This window comes from Carassius carassius, chromosome 39 (genome assembly GCF_963082965.1).
Source record: "Carassius carassius chromosome 39, fCarCar2.1, whole genome shotgun sequence".
Classification (NCBI taxonomy): domain Eukaryota; kingdom Metazoa; phylum Chordata; class Actinopteri; order Cypriniformes; family Cyprinidae; genus Carassius; species Carassius carassius.
The window spans coordinates 11,044,295-11,067,318 of record NC_081793.1 but is presented as its reverse complement, the minus strand read 5'-3'; the positions used below and the strand labels follow the sequence as shown (position 1 = coordinate 11,067,318).

The window sequence follows — 23,024 nt, the reverse complement described above, 5'->3', positions numbered from 1 at the left end:
TGGCGGCCGTGGATGATCAAGCACACATCCAACAAGAGAGAGGGTGACAAGGAATTGTGGTTTACCCGAGTGCTGGTGGTTCTAGGAGGACGAGCGGAACATTGAGCTCGGAAGTGACCAGACTGACCACAGTAGAGGCATAGACGATTTCTCATCCTTCTCTCGCGCTCCTCATCAGAGAGGCGGAAAATCCCACTTGCATGGGCTCCTCCAGGGCGTGAGCCGAAGACTGGGGTGAGGCGAGAGGTAATCGTGGTTGACGACTCCTGCGAGAGCGGAGCAGATGGTCCAGTTTGATCGCCAAGTCTTGCTCTCATCCCGACAAGCAAGCTCAGCCTGCAGGTCCGTGCGAAGCCCTCGACGGAACATGGTCATAAGGGGTTTTCCTTCCCAGCCCGCCTGGGCTGCTAGCGTGCGAAACGTGAGAGCGTAATCCGCAGCGGTGGAAGATCCCTGGCGAAGGTTTAATAGTTCCTCCTCCGCCTCCTTGCCATCCTCAGCGTGGTCAAACACCTCCCGGAATTTGGTGAGAAAGTGCTGATACGACGGAAAAACCATCTGCTGGCCCTCCCACAAAGCCGTTGCCCAGCTCAAGGCCTTACCGGTGAGAAGGGTGCAGACGAGGGAAACCTTGCCATCCTCTGTCACTGAGCCCGGCGGCAGCGAGTTCACATAGATGGCACACTGCATAAGAAAGCCCCTGCACTTGCCTGGGGAGCCGTCATATTTCTCTGGAAGTGCCAAGCGGGGTGCGTGGATTCCCGTGGTAAAGACCGCGGAAGGCGGCGCGGTGGGGCCTGCAGTGAGATCTTGTGGCACAGCCTGTGGGAGCGACCGCATAGACCGCACCAATTCCTCGGTCATGGTGGTCAGCCGATCTAACTGTTGGTGATGCACAGTCAACAGGGAGGCTTGTCGTGTCAATTCAGTAACCACTCGATCTAAAGCCGCTGGATCCTGAGGTGGCGAAGTCTTCTGTAACACGGAGTCAGAGACATTCGAATCCATCCGCAAGGCTTTATTTATAATCGTCAACAGGCAGGAATAATCACCAGAAAACAGGAACAACGTAGGTAATCCGGAACACAGTTCAATAGATAGGCAATGGTCGCAATGGCAGGCAGCAGTAATCGTCAACGGGGTACACAGTCCAGAGTCATACACAGAAAATCCAACACAGAAATAAACGCTCAGAATTACGACCATAGGGAACGATAAGACTTCGCAATGAACAAAGAAAGTCTGCGCCTATAAAGGCAATAACTAATGAGATGATAAGCCACAGCTGAGACTGAAAAGTACTGGGTCCGTGTGAGAAAAGAGTCCGGGCGGAACTAATATTCGGGTGATGGTTCCCGCTGTGTTCGGTCAGAAAGGGCCACAGAGGCGCTATTAGTGACACCATCGTCACTGAAGATGAATGCGAAGAGGAGAAAATAGGCAGCGCAAGATCACTGTCCAAGATGCGCAAAGTACTGGAAAGAATATCCTAAATAATGAGTTTTATGAATGTGTTTTTGAGGGGAACTGACTATCTTTAAAAAGGGTTGGTTGGAATTTTATTTTCATCTTGCCTCCGTATATTAAAGTGGTGTTTATAAGTGCAGTGCTGCTGTGTTTACAGAGGTAACCAAGGAAACACTGTATTGCTGCTGTTCTATAAGCAACACCTGCTGTCAGAGAGTGAATGTGTTCCTCATTATGCCCTCAATATATATATATATATATATATATATATATATCGCATCATGGCTGAGGGTGAGATGAGTATGGCGGTGTGTTGGTGCCAAAATGAACAGGGTGATCTAATAGATTGGGAGTCTGATCTGGAGATCGAACTGCACCCTCTCCTCTCTCCGTTGTCTCTGCTGGTCCCGTCGAGCCCTCCTCCATCCTTGGTTCCCTCGTCTAGCCCTGAGGGGGCTTCCGATCCTCCAGGGCCCGCTCCTCGAAAGTGCCCTTCAGTTATCGCTCCTCGAAATTGCCCTCCATTGCCCGCTCCTCGATAGAACCCGCCCTCCCACCCACTCCTCCCTCCTCCACTGCTGTCATCTAGCAGCTCCTCTGCTCGCCCCTCAACCCACCAACATTGTGGTGCGAGCCCCGCGGGACTGCCACCTTCCAGCATCGCTAGGGGCCGAAGAAACCCATACCTCCATGTCCAGCCTCCGAGGCCCAGACTCCACTTCGGCCCATAGAACCAGCGGCTCTACCTCAGCTCATATTATCATATTACAATTATATTTTTTATTTTTTTTATTTTTTTTTTGTGGCAGGGCCAGTGAAAATGTCGGCAGGGCAAGTAAAAATTTCAACCACTGGCCAGGGCAGGTAGCAAAAAAAAAGCCTTAGTGCTGAGCCCTGGAAAGATAGATAGATAGATAGATAGATAGATAGATAGATAGATAGATAGATAGATAGATAGATAGATTTGTACTTACCTGCATGAGGTAGAAAGGAGGAGCAACAGTTGGGTGTGTGTTAATGTAGTAAACAGCCAACAGGGTCAAGAACACCAGTAGAACCAGAGCTGCCACCACACCTGCAATGATGGCTGTGTGTTCTGGTGCTTCCTCACCTGAAAGTGTGAAAGTAAAATGATTTAAACAGGAAAAACCTTTTTATTTACAATTTGAAGTATACAGCAATTTTACAATTCATAGAGCAAGTATTAGATGTTCAAAAGTTTAAATCAACACTTATCAAGCACATATGACATAAACAAATGATTCAGCTCAGCATATATATCAGGGGTGGCAAACGTCAGTCCTGGAGAGCCGCAGCCCTGCAGAGTTTTGCTTTAACCCTAATCGAACACACAAGGTCCTAATCAAGGTCTGAAGGGTTACTAGAAAGCTACAGGCAGGTGAGTTTTAAGTAGGGTTGGAGCTGAAGTCTGCAGGGCTGATATATATGGTGAATCACAAGCAAAACTATAAAGTATATATCAATGCAACACCAAGTAGAATTTTTATCTTTGAAACAGAGACTGAATTTAATATAATATTTATTTGGTCCCGGGCCTTATTCTGACATATCAGCAGGGATGCATGATTATTTTGCTCATTAATCTGGAACACTGGTTCTCTATCAGACTCTCAAGAGACTGAGCAGATGGTCCAGGTTGACCAATGACAGCATCAAGAAGGTGGATGGCTCCTTTGTCCGATCGGTGGACGACACACCTGCAGCAGTCGCAGGAGCATTTTCAGCAGCTCCTTAACCATGACCAACTGTGCAGACTGGCGGCAGAGCCACCACGTGTAGAGCCTGTTCACAGATTAGGTGCAAGCCATCGTAAGCCATCATTATTTGAAGAATGGAAAGGCACCTGGCTTGGGCCACGTGAAAGCTGAAGCAATCAAGGCTGGTGGAAAAGTTCCACAAGGCCGTCTCCACATCCTCATGAAGCTAATCTGGCAATCTGAACAAATCCTATCGACCTGGAAGAAATCCGCAATTGTGCCTATCTTTAAGCAAGGCAACAGTCATGAAGGTTAGAACAACGACTGCATTAGTCTACTGTCTAGCATTGCTAAAGTCTTCATGAAAGTCATCCAAACATGGCTACAGCGACATAGGGAGCAGACAAGCTGCGAGGAGCAAGCCAGATTCCATCCTTTCTGAGGCTGTTGTTGTTACGGATCACTCGGAGACAGAGGAGTAACAGATGAAAGATGTAGTTTATTAAATGGACACAAGCAGAGGAGAGGGAAGTAAGGAGTGGATGGGTGCTGGGATCCGTGCCGGGAAGGAGGGTACCACACACACGCACCGTGGGGTCTTTGGGAGGATCTTGGAGGTAATCCTTGGAGAGAAGACGGAAGAAGAGACTTCGGAGGTTATCCTTGGAGAGAAGGTAAAGAGGAGTTAGTCCTAATAGTTAGCGCAGGAATGATCTTGTCGCGAACGTGACCGGACAATGACTGAGTGCGTGTGTGTGGCTTTTGTGGTGCTGAGGTGGATGAAGGTGATGCGGATCAGGTGGTGGTGATTAGTACTCAGGTGAGGGTGTGCATCGTGATTGTGTGGAGGAGGAACCTGGCGTGTTTGTGACAGTACCCCCCTCCCCAGGGCCCGCTCCTGAGGGCCGGGGACCCCGACGTCGTGGTGGGCGTCCTCTACCCCTGGGAGCTGGTCGGTTGGGGTGTCTTGAGTGGAAGGTATCCAGCAAGGAGGGGTCCAAGATGTCGTTGCGTGGGACCCAGGAGCGTTCCTCTGGACCGTAGCCTTCCCAGTCCACTAGATACTCAAGCTGCCCACCACGCCGCCGGGAGTCCAGGATGTCCTTGACCGAGTAGACTGCGCCGTCATCTAGGAGGAGAGGGGGGGGGGCTTCCCTCTCGCCAGGTTCTGTGGAGGGAAGAACAGAAGGATGGTGAGGTTTCAGGAGTGAGACATGGAATGTGGGGTGAATCCGGTACTCGGGAGGAAGCTGCAGTTTGTAGGTGACCGGATTGATCTGCTGAGTGATAGTGAACGGGCCAATGAATCTGGGACTAAGCTTGCGGCAGGGTAGACGCAGGCGGATGTCCCGGGTAGACAGCCCGACCTTCTGACCGGGTTGGTACTGGGGGGCTCGGAACGGCGAAGGTCGGCTGCCGTCCTGCGTCTACGGAGCGCCCGTAGAAGTTGGTGATGGGCCGCGTCCCAGACCCTCTCGCTCTCCCGGAACCAATAGTCGACCGCGGGAACGTCAGAGGGCTCTCCAGACCAGGGGTGGCTGGTAGCCGAGTACGCACTGGAAGGGTGTGAGTCCGGTGGTGGGTTGACGGAGGGAGTTCTGTGCGTACTCGGCCCACCCCAGGAATTGGTTCCAGGAGTTCTGGTGGCCGTGACAGAAGGTACGGAGGAAGCGTCCGATCTCCTGAACCTTCCTTTCCGTCTGCCCTTTGGACTGCGGGTGGTAGCCGGAGGACAGGCTGATGGCCACACCTAGGAGGGAGTGAAATGCTTTCCATTCCCGGGAGATGAATTGGGGGCCCCGATCCGACACTATGTCCTCTGGGATGCCGAAGTACCTGAAAACACGGTTAAACATCAGTTCTGCCGTTTCCATGGCAGTGGGGAGACCCTTCAGAGGAAGAAGACGACATGCTTTAGAAAATCTTTTCACAACAATCAGAATACATGTGTTATTGTCAGAGGGAGGAAGGTCGGTCATGAAATCCACTCCCAGGTGTGACCACGGGCGGTTGGGGACGGGCAGAGGATGGAGTTTGCCAGATGGTAGATGGCGAGGACTCTTGGACATGGCGCAGCTGTTACATCCACTCACGTACCTTCTGACATCCGAGGCCATGTTGGGCCACCAGAAGCGTTCCCGTAGCAACGAGAGGGTTTCATTGACCCCCGGGTGACCAGTGCCAAGTGATGTATGGGTGGCATGGATGAGAGGAGTGCGACGTGTCCTGGGGATGTACTGGTGCCCTGGTGGGCAACCCGGCGGAGCGTTGGCAGGAGTTTCGGCTGGAGGTAGGGTTTCGGCAGACCAAGTGATAGGGGCAACAATAACTTTGTCTGGGAGTATGGGTTCGGGGTTCTCAGACCTCTCTTCGGGTGAGTAACATCTGGACAGAGCATCGGCCTTGACATTCTTTGCCCCAGGGCGGTACGTGATGGAGAACTGGAAGCGGGTGAAGAATAGCGCCCAGCGGGCTTGTCTGGGGTTGAGTCTCTTGGCTGCCCTAAGGTATTCCAGGTTTTTGTGGTCAGTGAGAACTTGAAAGGGGTGTTTGGCTCCCTCCAGCCAATGTCTCCACTCCTCCAGGGCAAGCTTGATGGCAAGTAGCTCCCTGTTGCCAATGTCGTAGTTCACCTCCGCCGGGTTGAGCTTCCTGGAGAAGAAGGCACATGGATGGAGGCGGCTGGGCGTCCCCTGCTACTGAGACAGGACCGCACCCACTCCGGTGGTAGAGGCGTCCACCTCCACGACGAATGGTAAATCTGGGTTAGGATGCACAAGGTGTGGGGCGGTCGTAAAGGCCAGCTTCAGGGCCTGGAAGGCTTCGGTGGCGGCTGGAGTCCAAGACAGGGACTTGGGCTTCTGACGAAGGAGGTTGGTTAGAGGACTGGTGATGGTACTAAAGTTCTGAATGAATTGTCTGTAGAAGTTTGCGAAGCCCAGGAATCGCTGTAGTTCCTTGATGGTGGTAGGAACGGGCCAATCCCGGACGGCGCTTACCTTCCCCTCGTCCATCCGGATGCCACTGCGGTCGATGGTATAGCCAAGGAACTGCACTGAGGGCTGATGGAATGAGCACTTCTCTGCTTTTAGGTAGAGCTGGAAGTCCCTCAGGCGTTGCAGGACCTCCGCAACGTGGCGTCGATGTTCGGCCTGGCTCCGGGAATATATCAGGATGTCATCGATATACACTAGGACAAATTGATGGAGGAAATCCCGGAGCACCTCATGCATGAAATCCTGGAATACGGAGGGGGCGTTTACTAGCCCATACGGCATCACGCAGTACTCGTAGTGGCCAGTAGGGGTGATGAAGGCGGTCTTCCACTCGTCCCCCTCGCGTATCCGGATGAGGTTATACGCGCTGCGGAGGTCCAACTTGGAGAATACAGTGGCACCACGGAGATGTTCTAGGGCCGCTGGGACGAGGGGAAGAGGATAGCGAAACTTCTGAGTAATTTTATTCAGGGCTCTGTAGTCGATACATGGCCGCAAACCTCCATCCTTCTTGGCCACGAAGAAGAAACTCGAAGCAGATGTATCCTTGATCCAGCGCCTCCCTGATGTAATCCTCCATGGCCTTCTCCTCGGGAACGGATAGGGGATAGATCCGTCCCCTAGGCACTGGTTCACCCAGCAGCAGATCTATGGCACAGTCCCATGGCCGGTGTGGAGGCAGCTTGGAGGCCCGCTTCGGGCAGAAAATATCACTGAAGGGGGCGTAGCACTGGGGTATGGAGATGGATTGGTTGACGACAGGACTTTCAATAGAGGTGGTGTAGACTGGTAGTGATTCGGAGGGACGTTCCACGGGAACTGGACAGCCGGAGATACAGGATTGAAAGCAGGCTTCGCCCCACTTCAGGATTTCTCCGGTCTTCCAGGAGATTACCGGGTTATGCTGCTCCAACCACGGGTGCCCTAGGATGACGTCAGCGGTGGAATCCTCCAGAACCAGCAGATGAATGTTCTCATGGTGAAGGAGTCCAGTTTGGAGAGAGATTGGACCCACGCAGTGGCGTACATACTTCTTGCTTAACGGCCTGCCGGTGATGGTGTGGATTTGGTAAGCGGCCGCCGTGGACGAGGTTGGGAGACTGAGTTGACGGCAGAGGGCGCCGGAGATGAAGTTGCCGGCTGACCCAGAATCGAGGAGTGCGGAAACTGGAAGAGACACATCAGCCGCAGTAAGTGTCACAACAGTGGTGAGTGGTTTCATAGAATATCGTGAAGGAAGGATGGCACTCACCATGGGACGAGGAGGACGGACGGGGCACCCAGCTATGGTATGCCCCGGAGCTGCACAGTACAGACAAAGATTCTGGGCCAGCCGTCTTTGACGCTCCGCCATAGTGAGGCGGTAGGAGTCCACGACCATGGGCTCGCTGGCTGGTTCTGGGGAGCTGACGTTCTCTGGCCGGCAGAGCGGAGAGGAGGAATGCGCCTGGCCCTGGTGCTCTTCTAAGCACGACTGCATACGAGTGGCGAAGCGGATGGACAGCTGGATGAATCGCTCGAGGCCGATGGTATTCTCGTATGCAGCGAGATGCAACCGCACTCTGGGCTCCAATCCTTGGCGATAGGTAGTGAGAAGGGCCTGTTCGTTCCATCCACTAGAGGCCGCCAGAGTCCTGAACTGCAAGGCATAATCATTGACAGACATATTCCCTTGTTTCAAGTTGTATAATCTCTCACCTATAGAGGAGTCCCAGGCAGGTTTGCCGAAAACTTCCCGGAAGTGTTTGATGAAGCTAGAATATGACTGGGTTACAGGATTATTCTGGGTCCAGAGAGAGTCTGCCCATTGTAAAGCCTTGCCTTGTAACTGGGAGATAATGAAAGCTACCTTGGCTCGATCCGTAGGGTACGAGAGCGGTTGCATCTCCAGGACCAGTGAACACTGAAGCAAGAATCCGCTGCATTCCTCCTCCGAAACAGAGTAGGGCACTGGCCGTGCCATGGGACTGGCCTGCACGGCAGGTGAAGGAGGGATGATAGGATCCGCGGAAGTGCTCGCTGGTGGTGGTGATGCAGGTGCTGACATAAGTGTACGGCGGAGTGCATCTACTAATTCCTGGAAGGGATCCGTGAGGCTCATGCTTGTGTCTCTCGGTGCTGGTCCGGTCATCTGTTACGGATCACTCGGAGACAGAGGAGTAACAGATGAAAGATGTAGTTTATTAAATGGACACAAGCAGAGGAGCGGGAAGTAAGGAGTGGATGGGTGCTGGGATCCGTGTCGCGAAGGAGGGTACCACACACACGCACCGTGGGGTCTTTGGGAGGATCTTGGAGGTTATCCTTGGAGAGAAGGTAAAGAGGAGTTAGTCCTAATAGTTAGCGCAGGAATGATCTTGTCGCGAAAGTGACCGGACAATGACTGAGTACGTGTGTGTGGCTTTTGTGGTGCTGAGGTGGATGAAGGTGATGCGGATCAGGTGGTGGTGATTAGTACTCAGGTGAGGGTGTGCGTCGTGATTGTGTGGAGGAGGAACTTGGCGTGTTTGTGACAGTTGTGACCAGATAGTTTTTTTTTTTGCCAGCTGAGAGAATTTATTGTGCCAAGAGTTTGTTCAACATCCATGCTTGTTAGGCTTCCACTCATTTAAGAGAGTCATCCTCCGCTCTCCAGAGCTCCGTCTTTGGCAATAATATGAGTTTGTAGGCTCTTTCTTTTTAAGCCTTTTTGCGTTGAGTGTAGCTACGTCTCCTCTTGGTTTAGAGAGTCGTTATGCTGAGACCTCCACTCTTAAGAGCTCCTAAACTAAAAAAAAAAAAAAATAATGGGGGAAGTCGTGGCCTAATGCTTAGAGAGTCAGACTCTGAATTGTGGGTGTGGGGAGTGCATGTACAGCGCTTTCTCCACCTTCAATACCACGAATGAGGTGCACTTGAGCAAGGCACCGAACCCCCAAATGCTCCCCGGGCGCCGCAGCATAAATGGCTGCCCACTGCTCCGGGGTTGTTCACAGTGTGTGTGTGTGTGTTTACTGCTCTGTGTGTGCACTTTGGATGGGTTAAAAGCAGAGCACGAATTCAGAGTATGGATCACCATACTTGGCTGTATGTCATGTCACTTCACTTAAATTTTTCCCCTATCACCCTCTAGAGGATGCGCGTGGAGTACCATTTCGAAAGGGAATGTCTCAGGTTACACATGTAACAATGTTTACCTGAGAATAGGGAACAAGATGCTTTGGCATCATGCCTGTGTCTCCTCAGACAAAGAAAAGAGGACAATATATTCCACAGGTTCTCTTTTATACCCGCAGTCACACATTTGTTTACATCACAGGCTTTGGCCTGCCAATGTCATGTTCATTGTCGTTTTTTTCATTCATACTTCAGACACCTGACACACTGACAATTCTTTCATCCCGGGAAATGAAAATACATTCAAACACATACAAATAATTTGTAATCATAACTTTAAATAAATAGTAATAACCATCATCATCATCAGTTTCTGACAATTGCGTTTTGTAAAAGCACCCAAAAGGCACTGATGTGTCAAGTTAGGTCAAGTCACCTTTATTTATATAGTGCTTTTACACTACATTTTTTTTTGTTAACCTGTTAACAGCACAATGAACGGTCTTTGTTTACACGTGTAAATGAAATTTAATCTTTACAAAATTAATCTTTACAAACTATATATCATTCTATAGATCTAAGTCTCAAGCATCGATGACAGATTGCTGTTTTTTAATGGAAAGCTTATAAGGAATGTATTTGCTAAATTTGTATAAGCAGTACACATCAAAACATGCATAATCAAAATGCAGTAAATACCAGATTTGTCGTAATAAAGAGTCATAAACACATCCACACCTGTAAATCCTGGTTTAGTTAGAAAAGTAAGGGTCCACTGAACGACATCCCACAGAACACATTTAGTCCAATGAAGCAATAACATTGTAATATGAGTGTAATTCCTTTGTTTACATCTCATTACTTTGGGCACAGTATTGTTTGTATCCGTTATGGAATACAGTAGGTCAATGTCAATGTCAATGTCACCTTTATTTATATAGCGCTTTAAACAAAATACAATGCGTCAAAGCAACTGAACAACATTCATTAGGAAAACAGTGTCAATAATGCAAAAATGATAGTTAAAGGCAGTTCATCATTGGATTCAGTTATGTCATCTCTGTTCAGTTAAATAGTGTCTGTGCATTTATTTGCAATCAAGTCAACGATATCGCTGTAGATGAAGTGTCCCCAACTAAGCAAGCCAGAGGCGACAGCGGCAAGGAACCGAAACTCCATCGGTGACAGAATGGAGAAAAAAACCTTGGGAGAAACCAGGCTCAGTTGGGGGGCCAGTTCTCCTCTGACCAGACGAAACCAGTAGTTCAATTCCAGGCTGCAGCAAAGTCAGATTGTGCAGAAGAATCATTTGTTTCCTGTGGTCTTGTCCTGGTGCTCCTCTGAGACAAGGTCTTTACAGGGGATCTGTATCTGGGGCTCTAGTTGTCCTGGTCTCCGCTGTCTTTCAGGGATGTAGAGGTCCTTTCTAGGTGCTGATCCAGCATCTGGTCTGGATACGTACTGGATCCGGGTGACTGCAGTGACCCTCTGATCTGGACACAGACTGGATCTGGTGGCCACGGTGACCTCGGAACAAGAGAGAAACAGACAAATATTAGCGTAGATGCCATTCTTCTAATGATGTAGCAAGTACATAGGTTGTTATGGGAAGTGTTTCCGGTTCCGGTTTACCTAATTAATGCAGCCTAAAAATCCTTTAACGGATTTGGATAATAAAAGCATATTAGTATGTTATGTGTATGCCAGGTTAAAGAGATGGGTCTTTAATCTAGATTTAAACTGCAAGAGTGTGTCTGCCTCCCGAACAATGTTAGGTAGGTTATTCCAGAGTTTGGGCGCCAAATAGGAAAAGGATCTGCCGCCTGCAGTTGATTTTGATATTCTAGGTATTATCAAATTGCCTGAGTTTTGAGAACGTAGCGGGCGTAGAGAATTATAATGTAAAAGGAGCTCATTCAAATACTGAAGTGCTAAACCATTCAGGTCTTTATAAGTAATAAGCAATATTTTAAAATCTATGCGATGCTTGATAGGGAGCCAGTGCAGTGTTGACAGGACCGGGCTAATATGGTCATACTTCCTGGTTCTAGTAAGAACTCTTGCTGCTGCATTTTGGACTAGCTGTAGTTTGTTTACTAAGCGTGCAGAACAACCACCCAATAAAGCATTACAATAATCTAACCTTGAGGTCATAAATGCATAGATTAACATTTCTGCATTTGACATTGAGAGCACAGGCCGTAATTTAGATATATTTTTGAGATGGAAAAATGCAGTTTTAAAAATGCTAGAAACGTGGCTTTCTCAGGAAAGATTGCGATCAAATAGCACACCTAGGTTCCTAACTGATGACGAAGAATTGACAGAGCAACCATCAAGTCTTAGACAGTGTTCTAGGTTATTACAAGCAGAGTTTTTAGGTCCTATAATTAACACCTCTGTTTTTTCAGAATTTACCAGTAAGAAATTACTCGTCATCCAGTTTTTTATATCGACTATGCAATCCATTAGTTTTTCAAATTGGTGTGTTTCACCGGGCTGCGAAGAAATATAGAGCTGAGTATCATCAGCATAACAGTGAAAGCTAACACCATGTTTCCTGATGATATCTCCCAAGGGTAACATATAAAGCGTGAAGAGTAGCGGCCCTAGTACTGAGCCTTGAGGTACTCCATACTGCACTTGTGATCGATAGGATACATCTTCATTCACTGCTACGAACTGATGGCGGTCATATAAGTACGATTTAAACCATGCTAATGCACTTCCACTGATGCCAACAAAGTATTCAAGTCTATGCAAAAGAATGTTGTGGTCAATTGTGTCAAACGCAGCACTAAGATCCAATAAAACTAATAGAGAGATACACCCACGATCAGATGATAAGAGCAGATCATTTGTAACTCTAAGAAGAGCAGTCTCAGTACTATGATACGGTCTAAATCCTGACTGGAAATCCTCACATATACCATTTTTCTCTAAGAAGGAATATAATTGTGTGGATACCACCTTTTCTAGTATCTTGGACAGAAAAGGGAGATTCGAGATTGGTCTATAATTAACTAGTTCTTTGGGGTCAAGTTGTGGTTTTTTGATGAGAGGCTTAATAACAGCCAGTTTGAAGGTTTTGGGGACATATCCTAATGAAAATGAGGAATTAATAATAGTCAGAAGAGGATCTATGACTTCTGGAAGCACCTCTTTTAGGAGCTTAGATGGTATAGGGTCTAACATACATGTTGTTGGTTTAGATGATTTAACAAGTTTATACAATTCTTCCTCTCCTATGGTAGAGAATGAGTGGAACTGTTCCTCAGGGGGTCTATAGTGCACTGTCTGATTTGATACTGTAGCTGACGGCTGAATGGTTGCAATTTTATCTCTAATAGTATCGATTTTAGAAGTAAAGTAGTTCATAAAGTCATTACTGCTGTGGTGTTGGGAAATGTCAACACTTGTTGAGGCTTTATTTTTCGTTAATTTAGCCACTGTATTGAATAAATACCTGGGGTTATGTTTGTTTTCTTCTAAAAGAGAAGAAAAGTAATCGGATCTAGCAGTTTTTAATGCTTTTCTGTAGGATATGTTACTTTCCCGCCAAGCAATACGAAATACCTCTAGTTTTGTTTTCCTCCAGCTGCGCTCCATTTTTCGGGCTGCTCTCTTTAGGGTGCGAGTATGCTAATTATACCATAGTGTCAAACTGTTTTCCTTAACCTTCCTTAAGCGTAAAGGAGCAACTTTATTAAAAGTGCTAGAAAAGAGAGAGTCCATAGTTTCTGTTTCATCATCAAGTTGTTCTGAGGTTTTGGATATGCTAAGGAATTTGGATACATCAGGAAGATAACTTAAAAAGCAGTCTTTTGTGTTAGAAGTGATGGTTCTTCCATACTTGTAACAAGAAGTAGAATTTACAATTTTGGCTATATGAATTTTGCAAAGAACTAAATAATGATCTGAGATATCATCACTTGGCTGAATAATTTCAACACCATCAACATCAATTCCATGTGACAGTATTAAATCTAGAGTATGATTTCGACAATGAGTAGGTCCTGAAACGTGTTGTCTAACACCAATAGAGTTCAGAATGTCTATAAATGCTGATCCCAATGCATCGTTTTCATTATCAACATGGATATTAAAATCACCAACTATTAAAACTTTATCTGCAGCCAGAACTAACTCGGATGTAAAATCACCAAACTCTTTAATAAAGTCTGTATGGTGCCCTGGTGGCCTGTATACAGTAGCCAGTACAAACATAACAGGGGATTTATCATTAACATTTGTTTCTTTGGATAATGTTATATGAAGTACCATTACTTCAAACGAGTTATACTTGTAGCCTGCCCTCTGAGAAATCCTGAAAACGTTGTTATAAATTGAAGCAACACCTCCACCTTTGCCTTTTAGACGTGGCTCATGTTTATAACAGTAATATTGGGGGGTGGACTCATTTAAAATAATGTAATCATCAGGTTTTAGCCAGGTTTCTGTCAAACAGAGTACATCTATATTATGATCAGTGATCATATTATTTACAAAAACTGTTTTCGTAGAAAGGGATCTGATATTCAATAAGCCAAGCTTTATCATTTGTTTATCCATATTGCTTCTGTTTTTTATTTGTTGAACCTCAATTAAATTGTTAAATTGTTGGTGTTTTGACCCACGACTACGCTGCCTCACCGTCACCCAGTTGCCCTGCTGCTGGGGCTCTGTTTCCGGAACCGAACAATGTACAGGAATCCCTGAGCTAGACGCATCCAAAGCCGTATCTAGAGCCCTAACATTTTTACTGTCATCAATTAAAGTTTGGATGCGTGTCTCTAATTCTGAAATCTTCTCTGTCAGCCTAACTATTTCCCTACATTAATCACATGTGAATCCCTCATCAGCGACAGAGATAGATAAACTGTACATGTGGCAAGAGGTGCAAGAAACAATGATAGGAGAAGCCATTACTCACCGTGCTTGATGAAAATTCTTACTGCGGTTGTTTGATGAACTTGTGAAAAACTGGAGCGAGGGAGAGGAGAAAAGAAAACAGCGATAGGTTCGAATGAAAACGCTAATGACAAGCTAACGAGTGCTAACGCTTTGCAGGTGTACTGCACTCACGGAAATAAAATAAAAGTGAACGATCAAAGTTAATCTGATAAGATTGATCGATAATATCAGAAATATGGTGTGAATGAAGTTATATTTTACCACTTTAAAAAACAGAGAGTGATAGTAAGATAAAGATTCTAGAGAAAAAAATAAAATAAAAACAGCTACACGGAGCTACAATTTGCTACAGAAGGCCAACAGGAAGTAGAGAAAACACTGTCCAACAGTGAGTAGGTGGCCAACCAAAGTGTGCTTTCTACCGCCGCAAACGTCGCCGCTGCTGCAAAGTGCATTTGCAGCTTTTGACCACTGAGTGCTTACATTTGACGGCAGCAGTCGTGGAAAATTAAAGAAAAACTGTAGTTAAAATGTTTAATATTAATAGATGAAAATTTAAATTAAACCTGGCCACAATTTAGCTAAATTTACTGAAACTGAAAAGAATGGACCGATTAATAAAACATCCTCACGTTTAAACTCAACTTCTCTCATTATAATCAATAAAGTGCACATGATGTAAAAAAGAGCTTCATTAATTGACAACATTAGTGATTTTTAAAATATTTTTTTATATTTTTATTTTGTATAATGCATGTAAAAAAATGTTTTACTTTGTAATGCATATGAAAAATGTGAAACCACAATCTTATTCGCAGTCTATAGAATTATATAATTATTTGTACAACAATATTTAACTTAACCTGCTTTGTATCTTCATTATTTAATGCAAAAGGGAATAATAATAATAACATAATAATAATAATAATAACAAAAAAATACATAATGGTCCATTAATATCATAACACATGATGCAATTTCAGCCAGGTTACACAGGAAACAGACAATAAGGATCGGTTTCCTTCAAAAATTCCATAAAAGGAATCCATACTTTGAAAACAATTTCAGGTTTTCCCTTAACAATATATGTACGTTTTTCCAAAGCCAAACAGTTTGACAGTTCCTGTAACCATTGTTTAAAACTAGGGCTTTCTATATTTTTCCAATGACGTGCTACTGTGAGTTTTGCTTGTAATAAACAGAATAAACAGAAAATCAAAATTTTCTTACCAGAACTGGATAAAGTGCAAGTTACAGAGAAAACATTTAGTATACAAAGTTTAGGACATTTAGGAAAATTTGTTTCAAAACCAGTGATAAAAAGCCTAAAACCCTTTTCCCAAAAATTTTAACTTGTGGACACTTCCATAAGCAATGGTATAATGACCCTATCTCGGGGTTGCATTTTATACATTGATCTGGAATATTTGGATTAGATTTATGTAGTAATTCTGGAGTTATGTACACTCTCACAATCCATTTGTATTGATTAAGTTTAAACCTCGTATTAATTGTCTGGGTCTGGGCCTTTAGACAGATACTCTGCCATTCATCCTCAGTTATATTCTCATTTATGTCTTGGCACCAAGCCAAAAGCTTGATGTATGTATTTTCCCTGCAGTTAGTGGAGATTAGTCTATAAAAAATGGAAATTTGTTTACCACAATTAAGGTTGTTTAAAGTATTTTTTTCTAAAGGGGACAAATCCGGTAAGGTAGGAGAGTGATTCTGTGCTTTATTAATAAAATTCCTAATTTGAAGATATTTTAAAAAGTGAGTTTTAGGTAAATAAAACTTTTGGCTTAAATCCTGAAAACTGAGCTTAGTTTTATTGTTGAATAAATCTGACATTCAATCCTTTTAATGCCCAAATTTTAAAACCAGCATCATGCATTCCTGGTATAAAATAAGTGTTTCCCCAAATAGGGGTAAACTGTGACAGTTACCACAGTTAGTTTACATCTCTCCAAGATGTTTCAAAACATCATACCATACCACGATGGTATTTTTAACAAAAATATTAGAAGTGGCTTTTTTCAATTTGTGCAGGGAAGTGGAGTACAAATACAAATTTAGTGGTAAAGGAGCTGTTGTATTTGCCTCAATCCGCAACCAAGGTGAAGTATTTTCATTTGTAAACCAAAGCATTGCTGCTCTGGGTTGAGCAGCCCAGTAATACCACTTTAGATTAGGCAATTGCAACCTCTCCTATGGTTAATACAAAAGAGAGAGCCTCAGCCTAGGACACCGATTCGCGCAGATGAAATTTGTGAAAATCTTCCTCATATTACTGAAAAAAATTATGTGGAGAAGGTTGGGAAATTGATTGGAATAAATATAAAAATTTCGGGAGACATTCATTTTTCATATATTGATACGTCCAATCTGAAAAATTGGTAAAGATGATAATTTATTGAGTGATTCAATGATTAATTTAGTTATATAATTATAAATACAAGAAACCAATTTGTCTAGGTCTGGGGTAATATTAATACCAAGATATCTAAAACTTTCCTGAGCAATTTTAAAGGGGGACTGGATGGGAGATGTAAGACACTCTGATTCTTTAAGAAATAAGATCATGATTTTTACTCGTTCACTTTATAATCTGAAAAAATTCAAAAAGTTTTAATTAGGCTTAGTAAAGAAGGAACGGAGGTGCTTAAGTTAGATATAAATAATATAATGTTGTCAGCATATAATTCTAGTTTATTTTCAAGACTGCCAATTGTAATTCTTGATATATCATTATTTCTGCATGCTACAATAGCTAAAGTTTCAATTACCAATGTAAAAAAGTGCGGCGAAAGTGGGCAACCTTGACGTGTACCTTGATAAAGCAGAAATTGTTTAGAGATTATATTATTAGTCAATACCTCTGCTGTGGGATTTGAATATAGAATTTTAATCAATTTTCTAAGGTAAGGACCAATACCAAAGTGGGAAAGGGTGTCAAAAAGATAGGTCCACTCCACTCTATCAAAAGCCTTCTCACGTCTAGGGAAAGTAAAGCTGTATCCGAGTCTCCTTTTTTAACATGTATGATATTTCACAGTCAACGTATATTATGAAAGGCTTGTCTACCCTTAACAAAGCAATTTTGATCAGGATCAATCAATAATGGTAAAAAACTTATCAAGTCTGCTGGCTAAAACTTTGGCAATTATCTTGGTGTCTGAATTCTAAAGACTAATAGGTCTGTAGGAGGCACATTTTGAATTTTAGAATTAAAGTTATAAGGACTGAACACAAGGAAAAAGGAAGTTCTTCATTGTTGAAAGACTCAATAATATCAGTCATTGGGTTTATTAATTTGTTATTAAAAATATTGTAGATGTCTATAGGCAGGCCATCGGGGCCTGGGGCTTTCCCACTATTCATACAATTAATGACTGCACTCAAATCTGCCTCTTCAATTGGTTGTTCCAGTGCTTTGCAATCTTCCTCAGATAGCGGGAATAACTGAATCTCATCCATAAATGTTTTATAGAAATGGGACAGGAGGTGTCGATTTATAAAGATCTTAATAATAGTTTCTAAAAGCGTTATTAATTTCAGTTGGAATCATGGTCTTTTTTCCATATGTAGTTTCTATTTCATTAATCACTTTTTCATTTTGTTGAGTCTAATTCTCAATGCCAATAGCCTACCAGCCTTTTCTCCTTGGTCATAATACGATTGTTTAAGCCTTGTTATATTAGCCACAGCTGTATTGGCAGAGAGCTTGTTCAATTCTGCTTTAAGCAGTAAAAGGTTATGTCCCACATCAGGAGTAACTAGTTTGAAAATTTCTTCTAAGTTCTTAAAGGGGTAGTTCACCCAAAAATCTAAATCATGTCATTAATTACTCACCCTCATGTCGTTCCAAACCCGTGAGACCTCGGTTCATCTTCGGAACACAGTTAAAGATATTTTAGATTTAGTCCGAGAGCTCTTAGTCCCACCATGGAAACTGTGTGTACGGTATACTATCTATGTCCAGAAAGGTAAGAAAAACATCATCAAAGTAGTCTATGTGACATCAGAGGGTCAGTTAGAATTTGTCGAAAGCATCAAAAATATATTTTGGACCAAAAATAGCAAAAACTATGACTTTATTCAGCAGTGTCTTCTCGTCCGGGTCTGTTGTGAGGCAGTTTTGTGATATCCGGTTCACGAAAGAATCATTCGATGTAACCGGATCTTCTTGAATCAGTTCACCAAATCGAACTGAATCGTTTGAAACGTTTTGTGTCTTCAATACGCATTAATCCACAAATGACTTAAGCTGTTAACTTTTTAATGTGGCTGACACTCCCTCTGAGTTAAAACAAACCAACATCCCAGAGTAATTCATTTACTCAAACAGTACACTGATCGAACTGCTGTGAAGAGAGAACTGAAGATGAACACAGAGCCGAGCCACATAACGAACAAAAGATTGACTTAACAAGATTAACGTCAGCCACGTTAAAAAAGTTAACAGCTTATGTCATTTGTGGATTTATGCTTATTGGAGACGCGAACAGTTTCAAATGATTCAGTTCGATTTGGTGAACTGGTTCAAGAAGATCCGGTTACATCGAATGATTTGTTTGCGAACCGGATATCACTAAACTGCAGTGTTTTAAACGGTCTCACAATAGACCCGGAAGAGGAGACAATGCTTAATAAATTCGTAGTTTTTGCTATTTTTGGACCAAAATGTATTTTCGATGCTTCGACAAATTCTAACTGAACCTCTGATGTCACATGGACTACTTTGATGATGTTTTTCTTACCTTTCTGGACATGTCAAGTCAAGTCAAGTCACCTTTATTTATATATATATATATATAACAACATTCATTAGGAAAACAGTGTGTCACTAATGCAAAATGACAGTTAAAGGCAGTTCATCATTGAATTTAGTGATGTCATCTCTGTTCAGTTTAAATAGTGTCTGTGCATTTATTTGCAATCAAGTCAACGATATCGCTGTAGATGAAGTGACCCCAACTAAGCAAGCCAGAGGCGACAGCAGCAAGGAACCGAAACTCCATCGGTGACAGAATGGAGAAAAAAACCTTGGGAGAAACCAGGCTCAGTTGGGGGGCCAGTTCTCCTCTGACCAGATAAAACCAGCAGTTCAATTCCAGGCTGCAGCAAAGTCAGATTGTGCAGAAGAATCATCTGTTTCCTGTGGTCATGTCCTGGTGGTCATCTGAGACAAGGTCTTTACAGGGGATCTGTATCTGGGGCTCTAGTTGTCCTGGTCTCCGTTGTCTTTCAGGGTTGTAGAGGTCCTTTCTAGGTGCTGATCCACCATCTGGTCTGGATACGTACTGGATCCGGGTGACTGCAGTGACCCTCTGATCTGGATACAGACTGGATCTGGTGGCTACGGTGACTTCGGCATAAGAGAGAAACAGACTAATATTAGCGTAGATGCCATTCTTCTAATGATGTAGCAAGTACATCAGGTGTTATGGGAAGTGTTCCCGGTTCCAGTTTACCTAATTAATGCAGCCTAAAAATCCTTTAACGGATTTGGATATTAAAAGCATATTAGTATGTTATGTGTAAGCCAGGTTAAAGAGATGGGTATTTAATCTAGATTTAAACTGTAAGAGTGTGTCTGCCTCCCGAACAATGTTAGCTAGGTTATTCCAGAGTTTAGGCGCCAAATAGGAAAAGGATCTGCCGCCTGCAGTTGATTTTGATATTCTAGGTATTATCAAATTGCCTGAGTTTTGAGAACGTAGCGGACGTGGAGGATTATAATGTAGCAGGAGCTCATTCAAATACTGAGGTGCTAAACCATTCAGGGCTTTATAAGTAATAAGCAATACTTTAAAATCTATACGATGTTTGATAGGAAGCCAGTGCAGTGTTGACAGGACCGGGCTAATATGATCATACTTCCTGCTTCTAGTAAGATCTCTTGCTGCTGCATTTTGGACTAGCTGTGGTTTGTTTACTAAGCGTGCAGAAAAAGCACCCAGTAAAGCATTACAATAATCTAACCTTAAGGTCATAAATGCATGGATTAACATTTCTGCATTTGACATTGAGAGCATAGGCCGTAATTTAGATATATTTTTGAGATGTAAAAATGCTGTTTTACAAGTGCTAGAAACTTGGCTTTCTAAGGAAAGATTGCACACCAAATAGCACACCTAGGTTCCTAACTGATGACGAAGAATTGACAGAGCTGCCATCAAGTCTTAGACAGTGTTCTAGGTTATTACATGCAGAGTTTTTAGGTCCTATAATTAACATCTCTGTTTTTTTTTTCAGAATTTAGCAGTAAGAAATTATTCGTCATCCAGTTTTTTATAGTGACTATGCCTTCCATTCATTTTTCAAATTGGTGTGTTTCACCGGGCCGCGAAGAACGCGCTATTCAGATTCAAACTGAAGCACGCGGCTTGAATACGCCCACACAGAAGAAAAAAGCAGCCAGACTGTTCTTCAAGTTTTTTTATTTTACTGTTTGCTTCGCGATGAGATGAATAACACATAATTCACCCCAAAAAGATATTATGTGGTTGAGGATTTGAGATTTCGATTTCCTCAGAAAAAAAATTATGAAGCACTTTATTCAGCAGAGTAAGTCTCTTTTTATTTATTTATATACTTGTACTAGTTTTCAAATAACGTGGAAACATTTTACTAGTTAGACTTTTTCCAAAGGCTTCCAAACTATAATTCCTGACTAAATGTATAATCAAGTGAAATATTATGAAGTTTCAATAACAATATACAATACTATACCATTCAAAAGCTTGATGTAAATAATATAAATGTAACAAATAAAGATAACTGTAACAAATGTAACAAACAATGCTTTTCTTTCAATTTATCCCCCATAAAAAACCTGAAAAATATTCTCAGCTCTTTTCAACATTAATAATAATAATAATAATAATAACAATAAATGTTTTTTGTAGAAAATAAGATTGTTAAAAGGATTCCTGAAGGATTGTGTGACTGGATGTCATAGACCGGTCTCTTCCTCCTTTGTTTTCCTCCTTTCACACACGCGCACACTCATACAGCTGATTACTATTATCTCAGCGCTCGCGCTGCGCACACACATTCTATCAGTCCCATTCATGTTTCTCCTCCTTACCTCTCTTGCAGCTGTTTCCCGTTAGAATCAACACTTACACTGATTATCTCTCACCTGATCCTTTTTGTCTCTCTAATTCTCTCTGCTACTTCTAGTCACTGTTTGCTCTGTCTTTTGTTGGATTATTGCAGAACGTAGTGCTTTCGCTCTGGTTCTTGATTACAATCTTTTCAGCCATATTTCTCTCGTGCATCCCCTCGCCTAGTCTTGTCTTGTCCTGTCCGTTCCTGCTATGTTGTTTTGTTAGTAAGAGTTGGTCATTAACCTTTGTTCTCTGCCCAGTTCACCTCCTGTCAGTGGACCTTCACTCACCTGCCGCCTGCGAGCGGTTAGCGCCGGACACGGGGACTGAGAACTGTTGTTGCTCTCCGATCTTCAGGCACTGGATTCCGGTCCCTTTCACCTGTCCATCAAGGATCTTTTTTGTTATTTCTCAGACCTGCGTCAATCGACGGCAGTCTCCTTGTTTGTAGTTTTGGACAATAAACTGTCCTGCATTACCTCTGCTTTTGGGTCCTCCATTCTGAACTGTGACAGAATAATCCGACCACAGATGGACCCAGCGGGGGAAGGACTGTTTCGTACGGCCATCGAGCTGCAGGGAGTCACGCTGGGCAGGCACGATGCAGAGATCTCTGAGACTCGCCGCTCCGTGGAAAGCCTGACCGCGCAGGTGGCTGACTTGACTGCTCGTCTTCATCGCTATCAGCTCGAGGCATCCGCTTCTCGTGGGAGTTCTGCTGAACCTAGGATTAACAATCCCCCCAGCTATGCCGGTGAGCCCACACAATGCCGTGCTTTTCTCACTCAATGCGAGGTTGTGTTCTCCTTGCAGCCAGCCACCTATGCCCAGGATCGAGCACGCATCGCTTACGTAATCTCGCTGCTGTCTGGCAGGGCACGTGAGTGGGGAACCGCCGTCTGGGAGTTGAATTCTGACCTGACTAATCGTTTCCAGCTTTTCAAGGAAGAGATGGTAAAGGTGTTTGACCGCTCGGTCCATGGTCAAGAGGCGTCTCGCCAGCTCGCGGTGCTTCAGCAGGGAAAACGTCCGGTGGCTGATTATACGATTGAGTTTCGTACTCTAGCAACCTCGTCAGGATGGAATGAACCTGCTCTTATTGCTCACTTCCTTGAGGGCCTCAATTCCAACTTTAAGTACGAGATTTATGCACGAGAGATTCCTGGGCAGTTTGATCAGCTAGTGGAGTTGGCGATCCGTCTGGACAAGCGCTTGGGGATGTGCCGTCATACTCGCGGTCTAGGGACCGAGCGACCAGTAACTCCGCCCACCCCCTCTGTTCCTGCTCGGAGCGATCTTGAAACGGAGCCTATGCAGCTGGGTGGCATTCGGATCTCGACGGCAGAGTGTCAGCGACGGATAATAAGCCATCTCTGTCTCTACTGCGGCTCCGATGGCCACTTTGTGTCCTCCTGCTCTGTAAAAGCCAGAGCTCGCCAGTAGCTAGGGGAGTTCTGGCGAGCGCAACTAGCCTTCTCCCCTCGTCCAAGACACGCACTACCCTCCCGGTGACGCTCCGCTGGTCCACCTCTTCTGCCTCCTGCCTGGCTCTCATCGATTCTGGTTCGGAGGCAAGTTTCATTGATGAGAGATGGGCACGTGAACATGACATTCCTCTTGCTGACCTTGATGAATCCACTACTGTGCTCGCGTTGGATGGTAGTATAATTTCTAAGGTTCATCGCACCACCTGACCGGTGAGTCTCACCATCTCGGGG

At 44.1% G+C, this 23,024-nt stretch overlaps 1 protein-coding gene across 1 annotated transcript in view; it reads right to left on the bottom strand.

The window, feature by feature from the left end:
• plxdc1 (plexin domain containing 1) overlaps positions 1-23,024 on the bottom strand; it is a 304,601-nt gene that overhangs the window by 4,726 nt on the left and 276,851 nt on the right. The window contains exon 13 of the mRNA XM_059530667.1: positions 2,442-2,578. Coding sequence (XP_059386650.1) covers positions 2,442-2,578 — 137 coding nt within the window. The remainder of the gene's footprint in view (positions 1-2,441; positions 2,579-23,024) is intronic.